The sequence below is a fragment of the Hemitrygon akajei genome, chromosome 1, assembly GCF_048418815.1.
Source record: "Hemitrygon akajei chromosome 1, sHemAka1.3, whole genome shotgun sequence".
NCBI classification, from domain to species: Eukaryota; Metazoa; Chordata; class Chondrichthyes; order Myliobatiformes; family Dasyatidae; genus Hemitrygon; species Hemitrygon akajei.
This window is the reverse complement of record NC_133124.1, coordinates 111,476,548-111,504,544: the sequence shown is the minus strand read 5'-3', so window position 1 is coordinate 111,504,544 and position 27,997 is coordinate 111,476,548. Positions and strand designations below refer to the sequence as shown.

General features: G+C 42.8%; 1 protein-coding gene across 1 annotated transcript in view; it reads left to right on the top strand.

The window, feature by feature from the left end:
- The first annotated feature begins 9,116 nt into the window (after nucleotides 1–9,116).
- The window catches only part of LOC140729842 (eukaryotic translation initiation factor 3 subunit E-A), a 163,342-nt gene continuing 144,461 nt past the window's right edge, over nucleotides 9,117–27,997 (top strand). Inside the window, exons 1-3 of the mRNA XM_073050055.1 lie at nucleotides 9,117–9,260; nucleotides 17,114–17,231; nucleotides 27,853–27,970. Of these exons, the coding sequence (XP_072906156.1) occupies nucleotides 9,171–9,260; nucleotides 17,114–17,231; nucleotides 27,853–27,970 (326 nt within the window). The 5' untranslated portion in view covers nucleotides 9,117–9,170. The remainder of the gene's footprint in view (nucleotides 9,261–17,113; nucleotides 17,232–27,852; nucleotides 27,971–27,997) is intronic.

Genomic DNA, 27,997 nt, shown 5'->3' with positions numbered 1-27,997 from the left:
TAACACATCACCCCCGCCCCAACTCTAAATAAATAGTTTAGAAGCATCCCAGAGGGAAGTTAATCACTCTGAATCTCCTGAATAACAGCAGCTGTACTGGATCTAGGTTTCCGTGAAGCCTTTGAAAAGACGTCACGTTCAGGACTGATGGTAAAGGTCAGAAAACATGCTGTTACAGGAAGTGATTGTGGAACGTACGTAAAGCTTTAGAAGGAAAAGAGAAGGCGCATAGGGCAGCCAGTCAGAGTACCTGGAATTAGGATGTGGTGCCCCACAAGGATCACTGTGGGACCACTGTTCACTATTTACATTAATGATTCAGACATCGGAATCAAAACCTACTATTTCTAAATCTGGAGTTGAGAGGGGTAGTGAACACTTAGGTTGGGCGTGGGGTAGGGGAGGGTTGCACGAGACTGTATCCTGGAAGGTCACACAGTATCTGGAAAAATGAGTATCAAAAGGGTGTAAAAATGTGATGGAACCTGGAAATGCATAAGACCATAAGACACAGGAGCAGAATTAGGCCATTCAGCCCATCAAGCCTGCTCCACCATTTCATCATGGCTGATCCTGGATCCCACTCAACCCCATACACCTGCCTTCTTGCCATATCCTTTGATACCCTGACCAATCAGGAAAAAATCAACTTCTGCCTTAAATATACCCACAGACTTGGCCTCTACTGTAGTCTGTGGCAGAGCTTTCCACAGATTCACTACTATCTGGCTTTAAAAAATCCTCTTTTCCTCGATTCTAAAAGGTCACCCCTCAATCTTGAGGCTGAGCCCTTTAGTTTTGGATACTCCCACCACAGGAAACATCCTCTCCACATCCACTCTATTTTGTCCTGTCAACATTTTGTAGGTTTCAATAAGATCCCCACATTCATCTAAATTCCAGTGAATACAGGCCAAAAGCTGCCAAACGCTCCTCATATGATAATCCCTTCATTCCCAGAAACATCCCTGTGAACCTCCTCTGGACTCTCTCCAATGACAACACATCCTTTCTGAGATAGCAGGCTCAAAGCTGTTGACAATATTCCAAGTGCGGCCTGACTAGTGTCTTATAAAGGTGCAGCATAATCTCCTTGCTTTTATACTCTATTCTCCTTGAAATAAATGCCAATGCTTCTTCCAGATGACAGCGCGACGCAGTTTGCAGCGGCTTTTCCGGAGTTGATATCTGTTATTTGACAAGCGGGGTGCCGCCTGATGAAAAACGGACGTGGGAGCACGGAGGAACATCTGGAAATCTCCTAGGAAGGCCTTCTTCGTTGCTGCTGCTGTTGTGAGGTCCAGGTCTCTGCTGGGAAGGACAGACCCCCAGTCCTCGGGGTCACATTGCCGGTGGCCGGTGGCGGGAGCATCGTAGTGCGCGAGGATGGTGCTCAGAGAGGCTGTGCCGGAGGGGATGGTCGGCGGCTCGGAGGTTCGACGGATTTGGAGTCTGCTGCGGTCGGGGCGCTTTCACTGTGTGCTGTGTCTGCAAGGCTGAGTCCGGCAGTGCCGTGGAAGTCCACAGCGGGGGTATTCCCTTCTGCCACCTGCGTGGGATGACAAGTCTATCAGGACCCTGAGGACTTGTGGAAACTGTGTCATGGTTTCTTTCGAACTTATAGGCTTTTAACATCTTTGGAGTATTTTTACTGTGCCCATGGTCTGTTTTTTTAAAAATCAATTATGGTATTGTTTGCACTGTTGTAATTATGTGCTTTTATGTAGGTCTTGTAGCTTTAGTTTTTGGTTTGTTGGGTGGTAGAATTGGTCTCCTGACTTGGTGTGTCTGGTGGGTTTGGAGCTCCTTTCTGGGGGAACACGCTAAGATGGTAGCACGATATTAATACTCAGCAGCTTCTCCGGACTCTGGATTTGGGGATTGCCAAACGTTATGTGGATCTTCTGGTGTAGTCTGTTTTTGTCGTGTGCTTTTGTGATATCATTCTGGAGGAACATTGTTTCAATTTTTAACTGCATTGCAGTTGTGGTTTTTAAATGACAATAAACCGAAATTCAATTCAATTCAACATTGCATTTGCTTTCTTTACCACAGACTCAACCTGTAAATTAACCTTCTGGGAGTCTTGCACGAGGACTCCTAAGTCCCTCTGCACATCTCCCAAACTGCATTGCCATACATTTCCCAACACTGCATTCCATCTGCCACTTGTTTGCCCATTCTTCCAATCGGTCTAAGTCCTCCTGCAATCACATTGCTTCCTCAGCATTACCTACCCCTCCACCTATCTTTGTATCATCCGCAAACTTTGCCACAAAACCATCAATTCCATTATCTAAATCATTGACAAACAAGATGAAAAGTGGTGGTCCCACTACTGACCCCTGAGAAACACCACATCACTGGCAGCCGACCAGAAAAGGCCCCTTTTATTCCTGCTCCCTGCCGCCTGCCTGTCCGTGCTATCCGTGCCAGTATCTTTCCTGTAACGCCATAGGATTTTATCTTGTTAAGCAGCACCATGTGTGGCACCTCATCAAATGCCTTCTGAAAATCCAAGTAAATGACATCCACTGCCTCTCCTTTGTCCACTCTCCTTGTTACTTCCTCGAAGAACTCAACAGATTTGTCAGGTGGGATTTCCCTTTACAGAAACCATGCTGACTTTGACTTATTTTATTTTATTCAAGGGGACTTGGGTCTCCAAGTACCCCAAAACCTCATCCTTAATAATAGACTCCAACACTTTCCCAACCCCAGAGGTTAGAGTAACCAGCCTAAGATTTCTTTTCTTTTACCTTTGTCTCTTCTCAGAGAGTGGAGAGACATTTGCAAAGCATGCAGTATCTTGTTCCTCTCCGCACCTTGCAGTGCAATGGGCATCAACCTTGCCGGTTCATTTGCATTTGTCTGTTTTTTTATGAGACTGAGTTGCTAGCTCTATGCTCAACCCAACACGAATGGAAAGCATGAAAAATGAAATGCATTGTCCAATGGAAGATTCAAATATAGATGACACACTGGAACTGACACTTGGTTGGATCAGATTTGGTCACCATGTGTGTATTTCAGATCAATCTATAGGGAAACTGGATATTCTGCAATATAAACCACCCCACCAATTCTCCTTTGTACATTCATTCCATTCTCTTTCTATGAGTCCGGTCTTTGCCCACAACATCCAGGACACCCCTGGGGCCATGCCCCTTCTTACCCTATGCAATGTCAGGAGATGAAATCCAAAACACAGTGCTTTCACCTCTGCATTTCCCACCATCCTTGAACCAAACTGCGGCTCATCCAGAGAGCTGTGAAGCCTCAGAACCCCATAGGTGCAGTTGCCTTCTAGGCCACGTCCTTGGGGTTTCAAAACGTGGCCAGTTGTGAGCCCCAGGGAGCGGTTCCTACCACTGCAAAGAAACTGAGTCTGACTGTAACTCCGGGTCAGGGTCTCCAACAGAATCTCATCCTCCCTGAAAAGAAAAAAGAGAGGTGGAAATTAAGTTATTTCTGCAGATGAGCTCGAAGGAGTTACTGTTAAACTCCATCGTAGCTCCGCCCCAGATGTGTTTCAAAACAACTGCATGAAGTGAGGTGACTGTCCTGATTGAAGAGATGGTAGCATGCGCAAGCTGCATGTCCTGCTCAGTCTTATTTTAATAACAAAAATATCCCCTTCACAGTCATTTTTCTTGCTTTTTGTAAAGATACAAAACAAAGATGGACTTATAATTGTAGAGCAAGTATCCCAACATTGAGATGCTGCACTCTCCGCCAATGAACTACATCGGGATTGTTGACATGTGACACTGCAGAAGTTAGAATCTGGTGCAATAAAATGCTGGTGAACTTCAGTGGGCTAGGCAGCATCTGTGGAGGGAAATAGGCGATCTACATTTTTGGTTGAGGCCTTCCAGAAGAAGTTTGCATTTTGCTTGCTACATTGGAAATGTGCTCACTATTGTAATGTGCGAACTTCCCCTCTTTCTGATCCCAGGTTGCTGAATGTCCACTTCCGAACTTGGCAGCACTCATCTTCCATTTCCAAGGTCTGATGGACTGGTCACCCAGAGCTGTTCAAGGGTTCGAAGCAGATGAGGAAGCCTTTCCTCCTCAGGCGATAGAAAGGTAAACTTAATTTTCATCTTCTAATGCCTTACAGACTGGGACATTCTGGTTCACAGTCAAAGATGAAAGATGCTTCTTCGTCATTACATTACTTTTCCTTATTGAAGGTAATAGCTTATATCTCATTAGCTTGCCACTTGCATTTCCTAAGTTAATTTTCCAGCTTTCTCAGTTCCTGGGCTGCAATGCTTGCTTGAGAAGATGAGGCAGCTGACCTAATTCTGATTTTCTGCCAACATGTTTGTCATTTTACCTAAGCCTATTGAACACCCACTTACTGAGTCTGACGCTGGATGCCTTGTCTTGTCATATCTGCTGCTGGGACATAGAAAGCAAAGGCTTGATGTTCCCACCTCGTGGTTAAGCAATAAACAACCTGTGAGTCAAACTCAGTGGGTTGGGCAGCATCTGTGGGAGGAAAGGACTTGTTGATCTTTTGGTTTGGAACCCAACGTGAGGATGGCTAAGTTTTAATTAAATGTTTAGGTATGTAATGCTGAGGCTTTATAAGGCATTGGTCAAACCATACTTGGAGTATTGTGAGCAGTTTTGGGCCTCATGTCTAAGAAATTATATGCTGACATTGGAGAGGGTTCGGAGGTGGTTCATAAGAATGATTTTGCATATTAAAGTGTTAACGTATGAGGAGCATTTGATGGCTCTGGGCCTGTACTTACTGGAGTTAAGAGGAATGAAAGTGGATCTCATTGGAACCTATCAAATATAGAAAGGCCTAGATAGAATGAATGTTTCCTATAGTGGGTGCATCTAGGCCCAGAGGGAACAGCCTCGAATACAAGGACATCCCTTTATAACAGAGATGAGGAGGAAATTATTTAGCCATAGGGTGACAGACAGCTGTGAAGGCCAAGTCATTCGGTACAGTTGTAGGAGTAAAAATTTGTTATTAGAGTACTGTACATAAATGTCATCACATACAACCCTAAGATCTCCCTCCTGTATACTGATCTTGATTAGTTAGGACATTAAAGGTTATGGGGAGAAGGCAGGAGAACGAGAGAGGGATAATAAATCAGCCATGGTGGAGCAGATTCGATGGGACGAATGTCCTAATTCTACTCCTATGGTGTAAACAACACCTGAACTTTTAATTCAGATCACTTTCTTGTCTTCTTTCCCTCATGTCTCTTTGAGTTTCTCCAGCCTGTGACTCACTGAGATCTCTACCTTCCTCTTATTTTTGCTCCATGATCATTGCCACTTTAGTCTGTACACTGTTTAAATTTTGGGCTGTCCCTTTAATTGCTTGCCCCACAGGCACTGAAATTCCTCTCCTGAAACTCTCAGCCTCTCACCTGTCTTTCATACTTTTCAGAATCTCCACCTCGAACAAGCTTTTGATCGCCTGCCCCGGTATTTCATCACATGCCTTGGGGTCAATGGGTTTCATTTTGGCTCACAGCTGTGAAATGCCTTGGGACAATTTTAGTGCATAAAGGGCACACTGTAAGTGAAAGCTTTTGTTATTCAAATACATCAACCTATCCCATAGCTTGGCCAAATCTTTTTATTGTCGATCAGTAGGTAGAGACTGCTCATTACCTTTGCAGAATTGCTTTAACATAATTAATTATTGGTGTCTATTTTTGCTCATTACATTCTTAAGCAAAATATTATTAAAATTCTTAGACCATAAGCTGATTTCTGTTGTTAGTTTCTCCAGATAAAACATAGTTTAATTTCTTATAGCAATTTGTATAGAATGCCAGCAAGGAATTAACCTTAAAATCTCATCAACTCTGCTGTGGAGTAATTTTGATTGAACTACATGAGCAATGGTGTGGGGAAATTGGCTGATAAAGAATGTGAGTTCACTGTTCCTCACAATGTCCTCCTCCTCCAACAAGGTGAGTATCTACAGATTCAACCAAAACACCCTGGAACCCCCACATTGCTTGATCAACTGGTAAAAATAACAAATTCCTTAATTATTCCTTGTGTGTTATCAAGACAATGCTACTGTTGGCAGCGCTCCAATATTTGGAACAAGTATTTCTGATCTGGACCCTATGAGTATTAACCGAGCTTTAACATTATCATTTTCGTTAAACAAAATGCAAATTTAAGGATGGTTCTTTCTCGACATGTCTAGAGATTTGGAACCTATTTTTGAATGAGTGCCGATGGCGAGGGAGGTTTTTCCCTGGGGAGTACAACCAGAGCCAAGACTTACAGCACCATGGATGGCTCAGCTGTACAGGGAGGGAGGAGGAAGAACGGGCAGTATTCAGTAGTTAGGGGTTTATATATAGGGGTTTATATAACTATTTCTATAGTTGTAGCAGTGATTCTTGGATACGAGTTACCTGAAAAATTAAGAAGAAAAACAGCAAATGCTGGAAATATGTAATTAAAATTTAAAATGCTGGAAATACCCAGCCAGTCAGGCAGCATCTGTCATGGTAGGAACAGAATCAGAAACAGAATCGGAATCAGGTTTATTATTACTGACATTTATCACTATTTTTTTCCATTTTGCAGCACTAGTGCAGTGCAATACATAAAACATACTATAAATTACAGTAAGAAAAATATTTTTAAAAGAATTATTAAGTAGTGCAAGACGAGAGCAAAAATAATGGTGTAGTGTTCATGGACTGTTCAAAAGTCTGAGGGGAGAGGGCAAGAAGCTGTTCTCAAAACATTGAGTGTGTATTGTTGGGTTACTATACCTCCTTATTGATGGTAGTAATGAGGAAGGGGTGTGACTTGAGTGGTGAGGGTCCTTAATGGTGGATCAAGTCAAGTCAAGTCATTTTTTATTGTCATTTCGACCATACCTGCTGGTACAGTGCACAGTAAAAACGAGACAATGTTTTTCAGGACCATGTTGCTGCATGAAACAATACAAAAACTACACTGAGCTACGTAAAACAACTACACTAGACTACAGACCTACCCAGGACTGCATAAAGTGCACGAAACAGTGCAGGCATTACAATAAATAATAAACAAGACAATAGGCACAGTAGAGGGCAGTAAGTTGGTGTCAGTCCAGGCTCTGGGTATTGAAGAGTCTGATGGCTTGTGGGAAGAAACTGTTACATAGTCTGGTTGTGAGAGCCCAAATGCTTTGGTGCTTTTCCCAGACGGCAGGAGGGAGAAGAGTTTGCATGAGGGGTGCGTGGGGTCCTTCATAATGCTGTTTGCTTTGCGGATGCAGCGTGTGGTGTAAATGTCCATAATGGCGGGAAGAGAGACCCCAATGATCTTCTCAGCTGACCTCACTATCCACTGCAGGGTCTTGCGATCCGAGATGGTGCAATTTCCGAACCAGGCAGTGATGCAGCTGCTCAGGATGCTCTCAATACAACCCATGTAGAATGTGGTGAGGATGGGGGGGTGGGAGATGGACTTTCCTCAGCCTTCACAGAAAGTAGAAATGCTGCTGGGCTTTCTTTGCTATGGAGCTGGTGTTGAGGGACCAGGTGAGATTCTCTGCCAGATGAACACCAAGAAATTTGGTGCTCTTAACAATCTCTACCGAGGAGCCGTCGATGTTCAGCGGAGAGTGGTCGATCCGTGCCCTCCTGAAATCAACAACCATCTCTTTTGTTTTGTTCACCTTCAGAGACAGGTTGTTGGCTCTGCAGTAGTCCATTAGCCGCTGCATCTCCTCTCTGTAAGCTGACTCGTCATTCTTGCTGATGAAACCCACCACAGTTGTGTCATCAGCGAACTTGATGGTGTGGTTTAAGCTGTGTGTCGCAGCACAGTCGTGGTTCAGCAGAGTGAACAGCAGTGGACTGCGCACACAGCCCTGGGGGGCCCCTGTGCTCAGTGTGAAGGTTTTGGAGATGCTGCCTCCGATCCAGACTGACTGAGGTCTCCCAGTATAGTATCCAGTTGCAGAGGGAGGTATTCAGGCCAGTAGGCTCAGCTTTCCAATCAATTTCTGAGGGATGATTGTGTTGAATGCTGAACTGAAGTCTATGAACAGCATTCGAATGTCACTTTTTGAGGCATTGTCCTTTGAAGATGTCCTCGATGGTTAGGAGGTTAATGCTCATGGTGGAGCTGGCTGAGCTCAACCACTGCAGATTGTTCCAATCTTTTCATTACAGGGTCATGTAGGAGCCCTTCATGGAAAATTGTGCCTTGGAGCCAAAGTCAAGAATATCATTGACTGGCCAAAGGATATTCTGCCGGGGGGGAGGGGGTGCGGTAAAATGTTTGACATAGATAAAGAAAGGGGTGGTGTTCTGCAAGCAGATTTCAAAGACCCTGAAAGTTACCATTCCCATATCACTCCATTTTCAACTCCCAAGTTAGTACAGTACCATGATAACTGTGTGGCTGTACTGATGTTGGAGGAGGGAGTGCTTTGGATTGCTGAGGACTGGGTCTGGGCCAGGTGGGACCTGCACAGGTTTGATGGATTGAACTCCGAGTTGGAACCAATGTCCTCATCGGAAAGCTCTAGAGCAGTGGATTTGCCTCCCCCCCCCCCCCACCCCGCTTGAAGACCTTAATTTTTGTTCCGTTCCATTCTATATCTACAATCGTACAATTATGATCACTGTCTTTAAGATGCTCTCCCAATGACTCTACAACCAATTGTCCAGCTATAATCCCCTAACCTCTGATGCAAAGAGTAAGAAAGCTGCCCTGAGAATCTCACCCCTCTAGGCCTTTCAGGCTGTGGTAATACTGCAGGAAGTGAAACCCCCATACTGCTATATTGCTTTAGTCTTACACCACTCCATAATTTGACTCCATATCTGCTCCTCAGCTCTGCTGACTGTCAGAATTGTGGAATGCACCCAGCAAAGTGATCCTTTCCTTTTTTCAACCATAGACCCTTCTCAGATATCATCCCTCATTCCTCTTTACTCATTAGTGCTACGTCACCTTCTGTTTTACATACTCTTCTTCTGATATTTCTATACTATATTTCTATACTCTGCACTGGCGATGAATGGGCTGAAAGGTCAAAGGCAACATTTGATTGACGGAGAGGAATGCGGACTGCACCAATGAGCTGCGGCAGGAGGCGGGCTGTGTCCGCGGACAGAGTCAATTGATAAAGTTGCACTGGTTTGAATCCTTCCCTGGCCAGGATGGCGGACTACGATCTGACTATGCGAATTGCAAATTTCCTGGATCGCCACTTGGTTTTCCCGCTGCTCGAGTTCCTGTCGGTCAAAGAGGTAAAGGCGGAGCGCCCGGTCCACCCGTGCTGTCGGTGTCCTTTGTTGCGGTTCCCGGCATCTGCAGTGCACCCACGTGAGGCGGTCTCCAGCCGGGGCCTAGTTTGAGCGTGGCCGCTGGGGGCCTGGGGAACGGGAGGCACCGATTTCAACCCTCACACCCCTGTGCCAATCTACCGAACATCATCCGGGCTGGAGAATCGAAGGAGCGGAAGACACTGCATCCCAAGCCCCGCGGGTGCGGGAGATACTGTCTTTCATTACCCCCCCCCCCAACCTATACTATAAATCTCCTCCTTTGCTCTTTTCTACCACTTCCGCCATCCAGCACACGACTAAGATTGATTTCCCCCTGTCATGTGCACACATCTTCCCCCTCCTCTACTCACTGCACATCTGGGCAGAGGGATTAGGGAATCTGGTTCACTCCCGTCAGAACCAGGTTTAATATCACTGGCATTGTCATGAAATTTGTTGCATTTATAACAACAGTACATAATTATAGAAAAAACCCGTGAATTACAGTAAAAAGATATACATATAATTGTAGAGCAAAAGTAAAAATAGAAAGTAGTGAGGTAGTGTTCATGAGTGAAATGTCCATTCAGAAATGGGATGGCAGAGGGGAAGAAATTGTTCCTGAATCATTGAGTATGTGCCTTCAGGTTTCTGTACCTCCTTTCTAATGGTAGCAATGAAGACAAGGCATGATCTGGGTAATCTGGGTCCATAATGATGGCTGCGTCTTTTTTTTGGCATATTGGCTTGAAGATATCCTGTATACTCCCCAATGCCATTAGGCTTTACAATTCTACCGCCAGGACTTAAGAACTTTTTAAAAGCTATTATTAATGCTTTTTGAGATAGTGATTTAGATGCATATCATATTTTTTACTGAGTTAAGTACTGTATGTAATTAGTTTTGCTACAACAAGTGTATGGGACATTGGAAAAAAGTTGAATTTCCCCATGGGGATGAATAAAGTATCTATCTATCTATCTATCTATCTATCTATCTATCTATCTATCTATCTATATGATTGAAGGCTAGTGCCCATGACTAAGTTACAACTCTCTGCAGCTATTTCAATCCTGTGAAATGCCCTCCCCATACCAGATGGTGATGCAGCCTGTTAGAACGTTCTCCACGGTACATCTGTAGAAATTTGCAAGTGTCTTTGGTGACATACCAAATCTCCTCAAACTCCTAATGAAATGTATCCATTGTGCCTTCTTTGTAGCTGCATCAATATGTTGGGTCCAGGATTGATCCTTAGAGATATTGACACTCGAGCTAGAAATTGCTCACTTTTTTCATTTCTGATACTCCCACGTCTTGTTCTCTCTGAAGTTGACAGTCAGATCTTTGGTCTTACCGACATGGAGTCCAAGGCTGTTGCTGCGAAACCACTTAACTACCTGATGTATTTCACTTCCGTATGTCTTTTCATCACTTTCTGAAATTCTGCCAATGATAGTTGTATCATTGGCAAATTTATAGATAGCATTTGAGCTGTGCCTAGCCGCACAGTCATGGGTATAGAGAGAGTAGAGCAGTGGGCTAAGCATATGTCCCTGAGGTATGCATGCCAGTGTTGATTGTCAGCGAGGTGGAGATGTTACTTCCAATCCGCAGAGATTGTGGACTTCCAGTTAGGAAGTTGAGGATCCAGTTGACGAAGTCCCAGCTTCTGGAAATTTTCAGTCAGAAATGTTGGAATGATGTTGTTAAACACTGAGCTGTAGTCAATAAATAGCATCCTGATATAGGTATTTGTATAGACCAGGTGATCCAAAGCTGTGTGAGAGCCAATGTGATCACATCTGTCATAGACCTATTGTGGTGAGTTGCAGTGGGTTCAGGTCCTTGCTGAGACAGGAGTTAATTCTAGCCATAACCAACCTCTCAAAGCACTTCATTGCCGTAGTTGTGAGTGCTACTGGACAATAGACATTCAGGCAGCTCACCATGGTAAAAATTATTTTGAGGCTTTTTCAAGCTGGTTTGGTGAAAATCCCCCATGATGATGAAGGAACCAGGCTGTACTGTTTCATGCCTGTGATTACATCGCTCGGTTCGTCTAGAGCCTGTTTTACACCGACCTGAGGAGAGATGTATACTGCTGACAAGTTGACTGCTGTAATCTCCCCGGCAGATAAAATGGATGACACTTGATCGCGAGATGTTCCAGGTTGGGTGAGCAGAACTGGGACAGCACTGCAACGTTTGTACACCACAAGGAGTTGATCATAAATCCTATTCCACCTCCTCTGCTTGTGAAAGACTCAGCAGTCCTATCTTGGTGATTTATTGAGAAACCGGCAAGCTGTATTGCTGTATCCAAAATGGTGGGGGATAACCAAGATTCCATGAAACAAAAAACACAACAGCTTTTAACATCCTTCTGGTACAGCAATCTAGCTCTGAAATCTTCATTTTATTTACTGGAAACTGTTCATTTGTTTGCCAGCAAGATGGCTGGTATTGGGAGTCGAAAGCTATGCTTTGATGGACCAACTTTCAGACCAGAGTGGTATCCTTTCTTCTGCTGTCTTAAGGGCAACAGTGCCAGTCACCAGAGTCCATTCAAGTTTCGTCGACTTTGAGACCTTGGATGTAGTTGTGGTTATCAGCTGTTGCAGACTGAAACAGGAACATGTGATGGCTTCCATTGGAGCTGTTTACACAAGTCACCTTCTTGATGGCACCCCGAGAGTGGAAGCCATCAAGAAGTTGACACCCCACCCACCCAAACTCTGCCAATACTCTGTCCGGCCGGAGTGGGAGAGAATGATTTCAGCTCACACATACCAACACTTCCACACTTCTCCACCCCTTCTTCCTTTGCATACCTAGTTGGAAGCAATGGGAGACAATGGGACCCCCCCCCCCATCGATGAAATCTCTGCACCTCACTAACCGTCCAGTCCTTCTCCCACCCCAACTCACTCACCACATTGCTCCTTTCACTACTGTTCCTGCTAGAAGCCTGAGGAGCACAAGCTCTTAATTTCCCCTCCTGCTCCCAACACTGCCCCTCAGGAGCCAAAGCCCCTTCCCATTCCCCTATACCCTGCCAAATGTCCTGCTGGAGGCCTAAGATAATTGCAGGTTCTGAATGCCTCCCCCACTATCACATTTTCCCTCCCTACCACCTTACATTCCCACGCATCCATCCCCTTGCATTCCTTTTACCCCCAACAAACAAATGTGCTGGAAGAACTCAGTTGGTCATGTTTTGGGTCAAAACCTACCACAGATGCTGCATAATCCTTTGAAGTCCTCCAGCACATTGTTTCTTGTTCCAAATTCCAGCATCTGCAGTGTCGAGACCCTCACCCCCTCCTTCCCCAATTGCACCAATTTTATAGGAGGATCATTGCATGTCCTGAGCAGCTGTACACTGTCTGTTATGGGAATTGCAAGGCATTTGGATCACAAGACCATGCAAAGGAGTACAAGGACTGCTCAGAGCATCATTGGGGTTATTCTTTCACTCATCAAAGATACATATCTTTGTATGTATGTATGTATGGCTGTTAGCATTGTCAAGGATCCCTCCCATCTGTCCCACAATCTCTTTGACTTACTACCATTCGTCAGGACGTACTGTACCATTAGGACAAGAACTGTTAGGATGGGAAATAGCTTCTTCCCTACAGGCTGTGAGACTACTGAACTCCCCCCACCACCCAGATCTCATCATGTATGAAGTGCCAGCAGAGTTATATTTACTTTTTAACTTGTATAGTAAGTACACCTTGTGGTAAATGTCAATATTCTGGAATATATTTCATTATTTGTTAATTTATTTTTGGTAAAGTTACTTTGTTTTTTTGTGTGTGTGAGTTATACGTACTGTATAGTGCACCTTGGCCAGGAGGAGCATTGTTTCATTTGCTGTGATACATGTGTATGACTGAATGACAATAAACTGTACTCTTGTGCCCCTCCTCCTACCCTCCCCCTCTATTCATCCCAACCACAAAGGCTGCATCTTCCTATTTCCCACACAAGCCAATCCCTTTCCCCTTACACCCCACCTCAACCCTCCCCCCAGAGTCAACTTCCACATCCTTTGGTGATTGTGATTTTTAAGGTAGGGGAAAAGATGTTAAAAGATCTGAATCTCATCGCCCTCTGGGCAGCAATGCCCTCACTCCACCCTGGTCTGCAGTCTTTTTCAACCAGTACTCCAAAATGAGGTTTCTTCAGGCTCTTGTACATTCTTGGGGAGATTTGCTTTCACTCTACATGAAGCCATTTGCAATAAATGTTAATGTTGGTTGCCTCCCAACTTGCTTGCTCTTCATGCATCTCATGCAGCTGCAGATTAACACTTCCCTATGCCTCAATATTTTCTGTTTTCCATAACAAATTATGACAGACACTAACAAACTGGAATAAAACAAATTACTGGGACTCTGCTGAAATAAAACCAGAAAATGTTGGGAAACACTCAGGAGGTCAAACTGCATCAGTGGAAAGAGAAACAAAATTAACAATTCTAAAGAAGTCTTTGATCTGAAACATTAAGTCAGCCTGTAGATACTGCGTGTCTTGCTGAATGTTTCCAGAATTTTACCGGAGTTTATTTTACTGGGAATGCTCTGCAGGTTGGACTCCATCTATGGAGAGAGAATCAGCATGAACTTTTCAAGTCAATGTTCTGTCATTTTATTGGGAGGAGAAAAACAAGTTGTAAGGGACGACAGATCTGTGAGCTGGAGATCAGAATGACTGGCTACAAGGGGGTGGTGGAGGCAAGTGAAGGGCATATTTGGGGAGGTAAAAATTGTAGGAGGCAATTGAAATCAGGTTTTAGCAGAAGGGCTGGCAGGGGTACGGCTCTTGAGTAACACTGGAAATGAGATTCAAGACTGGATAGAAATGAGAAAATATTGTCAATATTCTGATTGTATAATGTATGCATAGAGAGTCATTGTTCAACGTTGATGACCTTTCCGTAGAATTAGGAAAACTTTGAAATCAAATATATTTTCATTTGCAGACAGATGGGATGGCAAACAAAGAACATGTCAGTGATTGGTGGTCAAAAGAGACCAAATGATGGTACCGTCCTAGAGCATGTTGAGAGTTTGGTCATTGAATCTGATCAATATGGAAGAAATGGAATTAAGAAGTAACTGAAAACAGAGAGAATAGATAAAACTTAAAAGAAAGCCTGAATAAAAAATGAAAATTGGAGAAGATAAATGCTGTAGATACTGAAAATATGAAGAAAATACTGGAAATAGTTAGGACAGTTAGTGGTTTTGGAAAGACAAGTAGTTAATGTTCCTGATCCATAACTTTCTGTTAGATATGTCCACCTTTTACAAATGGGAAAGGATGATTATCTGAAATTCTTGAGCTCTGAAGACTTTAACGTGTCAGTGGAAGGTGAAATGGTGCTTTTGTTGGGCTTTATTGGAAATGTAACATCGAACATACAAATCTACAGCACATTACAGGCCCTTTGGCCCACAGTGTTGTGCCGACCATGTAACCTCTAGAAACTGCCTGGAATTACCCTACCGCATAGTCCTCTTTTTTTTTCTAAGCTCCATGTACCTATCTAAGAGTCTCTTAAAAGACCCTATCGTATCCGCCTCTACCACTGTCACCAGCAGTGCATTCCATGCATCCACCACTTTGTGTGGAAATACTAACCCCGACATCCCCTCTGTACCTACTTCTCAGCACCTTAAAACTATGGCTCCTCATGTTAGCAATTTCAGCCCTGGGGGATAAAGCCTCTGGCTAACCACATGATCAGTGCCTTTCATCATCTTGTACACCTCTATCAGGACACCTCTCATCCTTTGTCGCTCCAAGAAGAAAAGGCCAAGTTCACTCAATCCATTTTCATAAGGCACACTCTCCAATCCGGGCAACACCCTTGTAAATCTCCTCTGCCCTGTCTCTATAGTATCCACATCCTTCCTGTAGTGAGATGACTGGAACTGAACACAGTACTCCAAGTGGGATCTGACCAAGGTTTTGTATAGTGTAACATTACCTCATGGCTCTTGAACTCAATCCCACGGTTGATGAATGCCAACACATCATATGCCTTTTTAACACTGTCAACCTGCACAGCAGCTTTACCTGTCCTATGGACATGGACCCCAAGATCTCTCTGATTCTCCACACTGCCACCCTTCTACTTCTTCATACAGGCCATTTATAAAATATCACAAAGAGATGTGGTCCCAGAACAGATCCCTGCAGGACATCACTGGTCACTGACCTCCATGCAGAATACGAATCATCTACAATCACCTTTTGTCCTTCTGTGGGCAAGCCAATTATGGATCCACAGAGCAAGGATTCTTGGATCTCATGCCTCCTTACTTTCTGAATGAGCCTTGCACGGAGAGCCTTTTCAAATGTCTTACTGAAATCCATATACACTACATCCACTGCTCTACCTTCATCAGTCTGTTTGGTTACATCTTCAAATAATTCTAACAAGCTCCTAAGGCACGACCTGCCCTTGACAAAGCCATGCTGACTATTGTGCAGCCATGAGATAGAGAGTTAAAGAGACAGGCAACTCAGAATCACATTCATCACTGAATGGAAATGTTCTGTTCAATTTTAGTAGATGAAATATATTTAGTTCATCTATTCTATTAACATTAAGAGTTTTATATTAGCCTGCCGTCTTATTGCAGTTTGCTATCTTGGTACTACCCCACTTCTGTCTTAATCCTTTCAGACACGTGTTGGGTCTTCAGCTGTTTGAATCCATTGACCAAAGAGATTAGAATAAGATTCCACCTGTATTCTCAAAGAGCAATTAGACAATTACTTCATCACTTTCAACAGTTGCCCAGCAGGTAGTGCTGCTGCTTCACTGTTCTGTGACCTGAGTTTGATCCTTATATTGCACACTGTTTGTGTGGAGTTTGCACGTTATTCTCATTTCCCCTAGGTTCTTCAGATTCCTCATAGATGTCAAAGGTATACTGTTTGGGAGGTTAATTGGCTGTTGTAAATTCCCCTTATTATAGGTGGTTAGTTGGAGAATTAGATGGTATTTGAGCTATACCTAGCCACATAGTCATGTGTGTGCAGAGGATAGAGCAGAGTGAGCTAAGCATACACCCCTGAGGTGCGCCAGTGTTGATTGTCAGCGAGGAGGATATGTTATCTCCAATCCACACGGATTGTGGTCTTCCGGTTAGGAAGTTGAGAATCCAATTGCAGAGGGAGGTACAGAGGCCCAGGTTCTGCAACACAATTAGAATAGTGTCAGTTAGCATTTGAGATAAAATAAACTCCAGGGAAAGGAACAGAATGTGTGGAATTGCTTTGGGAGCTAGTGTAAATTTGTTGGGCTGAACGACTTGCCTCTGTCAAAAATAAATGACAGTTAGGAAGTATAGAAAAAGCTGGGCTTTGTGAGTGTGTTGAACAAATCTTCAGAGTCTCCACGAGCTTGATAGGTTGAAGGAACTCCTGCGCTGTAAAATTAGAAGATTGTGTGTATCATTCAGAGCTGTAGATATTTTCATTGGAAGGAGTGAATAGTCAGTGGGAAATAAAACTATTCTTATCATGCATGACTTCTGCAGAGATCAGAGTGCTCAGGTTTTCAGAAAGTCTCCTCTCTCACCCAATAGCCCTTCACCATTTAATTTTATGTGTTGAATGTTGGTGTGCTTTTTAATTATGATGATTTCATTCAAGATCGCTGTGCAGAGCTAGAATTGGGCTTTGTGGGTTGTTTAGAATAAAGCTGAGGTCTGTACTGAATTACATGTAATGCTCAAAATGTGCCTGAGTTGATGTTTTTTGTAAAGTTTTATGTGTACTATATTTGCATTTAATGTTTTAATTATAGATTTACAATGAAAAGGAGCTTCTCCAAGGGAAACTGGACCTACTCAGTGACACAAACATGGTTGACTTCGCTATGGATGTATACAAAAACTTGTATCTTGATAAAGAGATTCCTCAAGGTGAGTTGTATATATGTAACTTGCTTTGGCAAGCAGCTTAATATAGGGGGTGATAGCCCCCAGCCCGGCCAAACTTAAGAAATCTCGTTTGGGTGGATGCTGCGAGATGTGTCCCCTGTTACAAATCAGTACCCTGAAATAACAAACAGTACACAATATGCGATTAAATGATTGAGCTTTATAATTCTTACTTACTTTGACTATATGGTTAGTAAAGAAACAGAAAAAAGGGCCCAATCTTACTAAACAGTCTGTTGTGCAATGTTAGAGCTCACTGATAAGTCAATCGTCTACCATCAACCTCTCCGAACCTCGCTGCCCTTCGGACCCTCGCTCCAAGTCCACCCTGTTCGGCGGTCTACCAGTTCTCTCCATTCGCGTCTTCTCTCCTCATCTCTCCCCTGCAGAAGACCGCAAAAATCTCTCTTCCAGCTCACAAGAAAGAACAACAGCAGTCCAAACCCTGTTATCTCTAGTCATAATCCAAACGTTGCTGCGACGGAGAAACCATTACATTATCAGTGAAACCATACACCATGTTACACAGCAGTGAAATTCTACAGCCTGTTACATGTAGTATTGTATATTTTTCAGGCTATATAATGTCACACTTCATAAGCATCATTTACAACTTGTCATGAAGGAATACACTGGTATGGATCCAAAACTCATTGCAATTTTGTATTTAGAGTCATACAGCATGGAAACGGGTTCTTTGGCCCAAGTTGAAGCCAACCAGGATTCACATTTAAGGTTGTCCTATTTGCCACAAAACCATCTAAACCAGGGGTTCCCAACCTTTTTTATGACATGGGGCCTTACCGTTAACCGAGGGCTCTGTCGACCCCAGATTGGGCACCCCCGATCTAATCCTTTTCTTTCCATTTAATGTTTTTGGGCTCCATATCTTAGACAGGGTGTGCTGGCATTGGAAAAGGTTCAGAGGAGTTTTATGTGAATGATTCTGCAAACATGAGGATTAATGTGTGAGGTGAGCTTGGCTCTGGGCTGGAATTTAGAAAATTGGAGTGGGTGGGGGTGGAATCCCATTGGAACTCCCTAATATTGAATATATAAATAGAGTGGATGTGTTTCAATAGTGGGAGAGTCTAGGCATAGCCTCAGACTAGAAGGGCCATAAGACATTAGGAGCAGAATTAGACCATTTGGCCTGTTGTGCCTGCTTCACCATTCCGTCATGGCTGATTTATTATCCCTTTCAACCCCATTCTCCTGCACTCTCTCTGTAATTTCTGACACTCTGGTTAATCAAGAATCTGTCAATCTCCGCTTTAAAATTACTCAATGACTTGGTTACCACAGCTGTTGTGGCAATGAATTCCACAGATTCACCCTCTCTGGCTAAAGAAATTCCTCATCTTTGTTCCAAAGGGATACCCTTCTATTCTGAGGCTGTGCCTTCTGGTTTTAGACTCGCCCACTTTAGGAAACATCTACTCTATGTAGGCCTTTCAATATTCCATAGGTGTCAGTGAGATTCCCCCCCCCCCCCCCCCATTTCTCTGAAGTCCTGTGAGTACAGGCCCAGAGCCATCAAACGCTCCTCATAAGTTAACCCAATCATTCTCACGAACCTTGTCTGGATCCTCTCCAATGCCAGCATTTCTTTTCATAGATAAAGGGCACAAAACTGCTCATAATGCTCCAGGTGTGGTTTGATATTCTGGTCCTCTCAAAATGAATGTTAACATTGTATACGCCTTCCTTACCACAGACTCAATTTGCAAGTTAACCTTTAGGGAATCCTGCACAAGGACTTCCAAGTCCTTTTGCACCTCTTATTTTTGAAATTTCTTACCATTTAGAAAGTAGTCTATGCCTTATTCCTTTTACCAAAGTGTATAACCATAAATTTCCCTACTCTGCTTTCTATCTACCACTTCTTTGCCCATTTGCCCAATCTGTCTAAGTCCTTCTGCAGACTCTCTGCTTCCTCAACACTACTTGCCCCTCTACCTATCGTCATATCATCTGCAAACTTGGCTATATAACCATCAATTCTGTCATCCAAATCACTGACATATAACATGAACAGAAGCAGTCCCAATAACAACCCCTGCGGAACACCACTAGTTGTCAGCAGCTAACCAGAAAGGTCCCCTTTATTCCCACTCTTTGTCACCTGCCATTCAGCCAAACTTCTATCCATGCTAGTATCTTTCCTGTAATACCCTGGGTTCTTATTTAGCAGCCTCGTGCAGCATCTTGTCAAAGGCCTCCTGAAAATCCAAGTAAACAACATCCACTATCCTCCACATGGAGAGAACAGCAAAGTCACTTGGAGGCAGAGGGGGTGGAGAGTGTTTCATGATTAACTCATCGTGCTGCACTGATAAGCTGTCTCAGTCCCACTTATGCGACCTGGAACATGTAGTGATCAAGTGATGTCCATTTTATCTGCTGAGGGAGATTTCAGCTCAAGTCCTGGTTTCTGTGTGCATTCCACCCCGGCCGTTGGAGGAGCTGCGTACACTGATGCCTTCATGATCATTGTGGGAAATTTCATCCGGGCCAGCTTATAGAAGTCTCTTCCCAACTACCAACAACATGCAGTATTACCTGTAGAACCAGAGGAATTAATGCATTTTACCACTGTTAGACCACATTCAAGAATGCTTCCTGTGTCATCCCACACCCGCACTTCAGCCAGTCTGATCTCCTGGCTTTACTACTTCTGGTTTACAGACTGACACTGAGGACCAATGGTGAGGACCACAAAGATATGGTAAAGGGAGATTGTGCTCTTGGAATGCCATTGAAAACCTGTGCCAGCTCACTGGCAGGGGTGTTCAAGGACATCTTCAAACTCTCACTGCTGCAGTTGGAGGTTCCCACCTGGCTTCAAAAGAGTGTCAAATTATACCAGTGGCCAAGAAGAGCCGGGTGAGCTGCCTCAATGACTGTTGCCCAGTTGCACTCACATCTTCTGTGATGAAGTGAAGTTTGTCATGGTCAGGATCAACTCCTGTTTAAGCAAGGACTTGGACTAGTTGCAATTTGCCTACCACCGTAATAGGTCTACAGTGGATGTAATCCCACTGGCTCTCCACGGCTTTGGACCATCTGGATAACAGCAATATCTATGTTAGGCTGCTGTTTATTGATTACAGCTCAGCATTCACTGCCATCGTACCCTCAGTACTAATCAACAAGCTTCAAAACCTGGGCCTCTGTACCTCCCTGTGCAACTGAATCCTTGACGACTTTATTGGAAATAACATCTCCTCTTCGCTGATTATCAACATCGGCACATCTCTAGGATGCATGCTTAGCCCACTAATCTCCTCTCACTACACCCATGATAGTGTGGCTAGGCACAGCTCAAACACCATCTATGAATTTGCTGATGGTACAACTGTTGTTGGCAGAATCTCAGATGTTGACTAGAAGATATGCAGGAGTGATAACAATTGGCTGTTTGAGAGGTGTCAGAAAAACAGTCTTGCACTCAACGTCAATTGATTGTGGACTTCAGGAAGTAGAAGTTGAAGGAACACACTGCAGACCTCACTGAGGGACCAGAAGTGGAAAAAGTGAGCAGTTCCTAGCTGTTAACATCTCTGAAGATCTATCCTGGGTCAAGCATATTGATGTAATTACAAAGAAGGCATCACAGCAGCTATATTTCTTTAGGGATTTGGGGAGATTTGGTATGTCACCAAAGACTCTAGCAAATTTCTCAGATGAACCGTGGAGAACATTCTAACTGGTTGCTTCACCGTCTGGTACAGAAGGGCCACTGCATAGGATCAGAAAAAGCTGCAGAGGGTTGCAGACTGATCCAGCTCCATCATGGGCAATATCCTTCCCAACATCAAGAATATCTTCAAAAGGTGATGCCTAAAAAGGCGGCATCCATCATCAAGGACCTCCAACACCCAGGACATGCCCTCTTACAGTGCCTTTTAAAAGTATTCAGTCCCTCTATCCTTTGTTCACATAAATGAGTATTACAATGAGGGATCTGGATCAATTTAACTCAGAATTTTTATTTGTGAATTACATGCTCCTTTTTTCACAGTAAAGCCCAAAAAAAGGGAAGATTATAAAGCATGAACAACTAAAAATTTAAAGACAATGTCAGCAGTTTAAAAGTATTCAGCTCCCTTTGCTCAGTACTTAGTTGAACCATCTTTCACAGATATTACAGCCAGTAGTCTTTTTGGATAAGTTTCTATTAGCTTTGCACAACGTGACGGCCCATTCTTCCTTGCAAAATTGCTCAAGCTGTGCCGTGTTAGTTGGGGAGCAGTGGTGGACAGCAGTCTTAAGGACTAGCCAGAGATGTTCGATTGGGTTAAGGTCAGCACTGGGCCACTCAAGGACATCAATTTTCTTCATTTGAAGCCACTCCATGGTTGCTCTGGCAGTGGGTCGTTGTCCTACTGAAAGATGAACTTCCTCATCAGTTTAAACTTTCTGGCAGAGTCTAGTAGGTTTTTAATCCAGGATCTCTCTGTATTTAGCAGCATTCACCTTCCCATCAATCTTGACCAGATTTCCAGTCCCTGCTGCTGAAGTACATCCCCACTGCATGTCACTACCTCCACCATTCTTTACAGTAGGGATGGTGTTACCTGGCTAATGCATAGTATTAGATTTATGACACCTGTACTGATTAGTGTTGAGGCCCCAAAGTTCCACTTTAGTCAATCCGACCACAAAACCTTCTTCCACATCTTTACGCTATCTTCTAAATGACGGTTTGCAAAGTCTTGATAGCCACGGCTTCTCCTTGCTACTCTTCCATAAATACCCCTTTTTGTGTAAAGCCTTAGAGATTGTGGAGCCATGAACTTCATCTCCAGTTGCAGCCAGACCAAGGCAGTGTGACTGTGGTTTAATTTTTTGCCCATTTTTTTTCACAATGGACTGCACTGAGCTCTGAGGTATGTTCAGTGACTTTGAGAGCATCTTGTACTCCTTTGTGCTGCTCTCTAGAGATTTGTGCTTCTCTATTATCATTTCCCTGACTTGTCTTCAATGTTTTTTCAGTCTTCATTTTGGTTTGGTCTTCTGGGATCTTAGAGAGATGGGTTTATTTATGCTTATGAATTCATTGAAAACAGGTGATCCTCCAATTTTCTGCATCACTAAATTGGGTGAGTTTGTAAGGTAATAGTATATTACACCTGAGGAAAGTTAGTGCGGTAATGACAAAGATGAATGCTTTTTTTGGTTCTAACAATTTTGGTTTTAATTTTTCGTAAATTGTTGACAGGTTTGAGAATTTTTCTTTTAATTTGACATGATGCATAACGATTTGTAGATTAGCTCAAAATATCCTACTTCAATTTTTTTAAATTTAGAAAAATGAAATAGTAAAATGTGAAAATATTTGTGGGGGTTGAATACTTTTTCAAGGCACTGTATCATTGCTATAATCATGGAGGAGGTACTGGAGCCTAAACACTCACACTCACCGTTTTATGAACATTTTCTTCCCCCACTGCCATCAGATTTCTGAACGGTCACTAATTTTTTTCCTCTCTTTTTACTCTACTTATTTAATTTATCTATAGTCTTATTGTAATTTGTAATTTTTAATGTATTGCATTGTACTGCTGCCGAAAAACAACATATTTCATAGCATATGGCAGTGATATTAAATCTGTTTCTGAATCTGCTAAAAGCTGCCTTCACCGTTCTATCTTCCCATAGTGCAGCATTTGCTCTTATCTGAATTAAACTCCATTTGCCATTCCTGGGCCCACTTACCCAGCTGATCAAGATCCATATGTAAATGGCAAATCACTGTCAATGATGCCACATATTTTAATGTCATCTGCAAACTTAGAACAAAGAAAAGCGCAGCTCTGAACAGACCATTTGGCCCATGATGTTTGGCCAATCATGATGCCAATGATGCTAAGTGTCCTTTTCAAGTTCCCTTTAGATTCATCTGTACATCTATAAACCTCTTAATTTCCACTACACTACCTGCTTCCACTACTACGTTTGGCAGCCTGTCAACCCATTCCAGATACCTACCGCTCTCTATGTAAATAGAACTTCAAAGTTCAATGGTCCAATTTAATGTCAGAGAAATGTATACAATATACATCCTGAAATGCTTTTTCTTAGTAAACATCCATGAAAACAGAGAAGTACCCCAAAGAATGAACGACAGTTAAACGTAAGAACCCTAAAGTCCCCCCCCCCCCCCAGCTCTCCTCCTTCCCGTGTGTAAGCGGCAGCGAGCAACACTCCCCCTCTCCTTACTGGCAAAATAAAAGCAAGCATCGGTACCACCACTGAGCAAAGCAATAGCAAAGGCACAGACTTAGTTACACCAAAAACTTCACTTTTCATCCAGCATTCGACATACCACAGATTCTCTCTCTCCCTAATAAGGGAGAAGGAGGTGTCTCTGTTTTTTCTCCCCAGTGAGCAGGGAGACATAACAAACAACTCGCTGGTTTATGATGTTAAAAGTCAGTTATGTCCACTTTTTCGAGCTCTCCTGGAGATCGCAAAGATCTCAGATCTTCAGGCCCACAGCAGATATCCCGACTCCCCCGACAACACGCGGGTCTCCTGCCGTGACACCAACCTTTGATCCACCCGTATCCAGAGCCCTGAGATCTTAGGCTTCCAAATTCGAGCTGGACTCTTAGGCCGAACCCTTGGCGTGCTGAACACCAGCCAGTTATGGAACCCCCGAGAACAGGTCCCATTCCCACAAAGTACTGAAGTCAGCGTGTAACTCCAGGTCAGGGTCTTCAAAAGAACCCTGAAAGGGAAGAATAAAGATATTAAAGATGGAAATTGAGCTGTTTCCTAAGATGGAAGCAAAGGAGTCGCCGTTTAGCACCATCTTAACTTCGCTCCGCCCCCTGAATTTGCTCTAAACTTGACCTTTAAACTCCTTGCCACCTCACCCCTAAAAGCATAACCTCTGAAATTTGACATCTTCACTCTGGAGAGTGTATTCTCTCTATACCTTTTATAATTTTGTAGATTTCTGACTGGTCTCCCTCACCCTCTGATGCTCTAGAAAGGAAACCTCCGACTTTCCTCATAGGTTATACCCTCTGTGTTGAACCTTCAATCTGCTGCAGAAACTCAGCAGTCCAGATAATCCAAAATGTTGACTATTTCTTTACTCCCACAGATGTGCTTAATCCAGCTGATTGTTGCTTCAGATTTCAGAATCTGTGGTCTCTTCTGTCTCCACCCCTTTTGTTGGTTTTATGACCACATGTTGTAGTGGTAGATTGGTAGCTCCTAGTTTTGAAACTCATGAAATCTTGGTGCTGCTAATGGTGACGTATGACAAAGTTTCTTACTCAGATCATTCTTGCTTAACATACAAAAGGACTGATTTTTCATCTAGGTAGCACAGCTGTGGCAGTAAATTTCCTTGCCTTGTCCAAATAATTTTGTAAACACGACATGATTTGGGAACTCTTTCTTTTAAAATAGGAAAAAAAAGTTTCATGAAATCATGCACCAATTAGCTCTGAATATCTTGTGTGACATTACTAGATTCCATAATTTAAGAGTGCTTACTGATTCACTTGTAAATTTTCAGTTGATTAGAAGAGAGCTAATTCAGGGTTGGCTGGGCCCAATGGGGCTTTGTGGAAGTGGAATTGAAAGAAATGAACAGGGAAATGTCAATGGCTTTCTGAGGCCAATCAGTGTGTCTATAAGGACTTTCAGCAGGAGTTAGAACTTCTGTAATTTAAAGCAAGCAATTAATGTAATTGGAAACTTATTTGATTCGGACATGCACTCAGTGGCCACTTTAGGTACATCTATATACCTTAATGTAAATATCTAATCAGCCAATCATGTGGCAACAACTCAATGCATAAGAACATTCAGACATGGTCAAGTGGTTTAGTTGTTCATATCAAACATCAGAATGGGGAAGAAATGTGATCTAAGTGACTTTCACCATGGAAGTATTGTTGGTGTCAGAAGGGTTAGTTTGAGTATCTCAGAACCTGTTGATCCAGGATTTTCACACACAGCAGTCTCTAGGGTTTACAGGGAATGTTGGGAAAGTAAACAATGGTCCTGTGGGCAAAAGCAGCTTGTTAATGAGAGAGTACAGAGGAGACGGCCTGGCCGGTTCAAGCTGACAGGAAAGTGACATGTTTGGCGGGGTCAGAAGTTGTCTTCCCCTAGATGAACACGTGCTGGCCGAGCCTGAGGATTACATATATAATAACCATAGATGTTTCCTTGTCAAAAAAAGACAGATGCTTGAAATTTGAAATAAAATCTTGGAGCAGAAAGTACTTGAAAGCATTTGGCATGTTCCTTGGAGTGAGAAACTTGGAGTTAACTTTTCTGCTCAAAGATACTTTACTGCATGTTAATATAAGCATTTCAGCTTGAAGATGCATTCTAAAAAGTGCCTGCCCTGAAAATTATTTTTGTCAACTGCACAGAAGTAGCCTGACATGGTGAGTGTTCTTAGTTTAGATTATTTTTGTGACTGTTTTAATTAAACTTATGAAAAAAATATTTGTTGGGGTTTAACTACCCTTTGCTGGTCAGTTATCAATTCCCAAAAGTGATTCCATTTCACTCGAACTCCAATGCTGGAGAGATGTTTGACCTTTTTGCAGTTTCACTGACACAGTGATCCACAGCACTTGCTCACTGCTGTTTTCTCCATTTCACAGGGCTCACCGGGGGTGGGGAAAGAGATTGGATCATTTTATGTTTGCATTTGTTGCAAGTTGAACAATCTGGTGTGATTTACAGTATGAACATTGTTGGTGTGTGGAGGGTGAACATTTGCCCACCTGCATTTTGGGATCAGCAGCTGTAATTTCTGGACTTTAACATATTAGATGACCTTTCCTTGGCCCAGCACATTAATGAATCACAATGAAGCATGCCAGTATCTTTACTTTATCAGGAATTAAGGAGAAATGGCTTATCTTTGGAAATTCTGCTTGCATTATGGTCTGGTATGACAATTTGAATGCGCAGCATCATAAGCTGCAGAGAGTGATGCGCTCTCCCCAGTACACCATGGGCATGTTGCTCCCAACCATTGATAGTATCTACGGGAGGCGCTGCCTCAAGAAGGCAACATTTATCATCAAAGATGCACATGATTGGGCCACTCATAGTTATCATCGGGCCTGAAGTATCACACTTTCAATTTCAAGAATAGCTTCTTCACTTCATCCGTTTGTCTCTTGAACCTACTGGTAAAACCCTGATCACTGCATTTCAGCAACCACATTGACTACTTTGCACAAAAATGGACTTTCTTTTTATGTTCTAATTGTATTTTCTTGTAAAAACTGGATGCCCTGTGCCTTGATGCTGCTGCAAGTGAGATTTTCATTACACCTGTGTATATATTGTATTTATACATATATTGTGTTTATGACAATAAACTCGACTTTGATTTCTTGTTTTGTTGCTTGACTGCTTGAAATCTCTAGGAATGCACATTGGCCTTTTTACAGTCAAGTCTGCTGAGCAATGACTTATATGATTTGAGGTCCTGATTTCCAACATGTTTTAGTGTTTAATACTCATTATTACTCTCGCTTCAGGATTTCAAGTCTTAAAAGTTTTCAACATGAAGTGTTTGATGGTAAATGCAGTGAAATCAGTGCCAGACACCTTAGCAAAGTTCACCATCTAAATGCTCTTAAGTGTTTCTTTACTTATTTCTGAACCAAATAGAAAAATACTGAGTAATTTTTGCTGTGCACTTAGAGGCTGCAAGCAATTTTAAGCATGATTGATCTCACACTTAACAGCACTTGATTAAGCAATCATGGGAGCCCAATAGTATTTCTGTATTGCAAGCAGCAGTGAGATGAAGCAGGATCTGCATTAATCTTCCACATTGTGGTCCGTCAGTTTCTGAAACACAGGGAATGATGATATGTATGTAATGTGAAAATAAAGAGGGTTTTATTTTTAAAATGAATGCTTGCAGAAAAATCCTTTGAGGGAGAAATGCCTTTTATTTAGCTGTATCACAATATTATTCCATACTGATAACTACAGGAGAAAAGGGTAGTCTCACTCCCATTCATCTTTACCATCTGAACAATGTCACAAAGTACTTTACAGAGAGCAAACTTTTAAAATCTCAATTTTGGTGTGATTGATTCTCAGTATCGTCTGGGTAAACTTTAGGCTAGTTGTCAGATGAGTCCTGTGTATCCAAAATGGTAACAGAATTGTGGTTTTTCCAAAATGAAAAGCTGCAGAAGAAAAACTGAAAATACTGGAAGCACTCGGGAGATACTGGCAGCATCTGTGGAAAGTGAAACAGAGTTAACATTTCAGGGTCTTTGTCAGAATCTGCTGAAGGGTCTTTGACATGAAGCATTAACTGTTCTCTTTTTGCAGATGCTACTGGCTGAGGGTTTTCATTATTTATAACAGACCTGTTTTTCTTGAGGAAATGGTCCTGACAACACAGGGAAAGCCTGAGTGTTGAGAGAACATTTTGTTTTCAAAGTTATTGTTTTCCCATCCCCCATTTAATAAAGGCATGAATGTAATGCTTCAAATCCAAGACGTTAGTTGTCATAAGTTAAAGGATTTTATTTTTATCAAAGTTCATGTTTGACCATTTGGGTAAAGGAAGACCTCTCTGTATTTTTAGCTCTGAGGGAAAAGCGTACAACTGTGGTTGCACAACTGAAACAACTCCAGTCAGAAACGGAACCAATTGTGAAGATGTTTGAGGACCCAGAAACTACACGGCAAATGCAGCCCACCAGGTATGCACTATATACCTTGCAGTTATT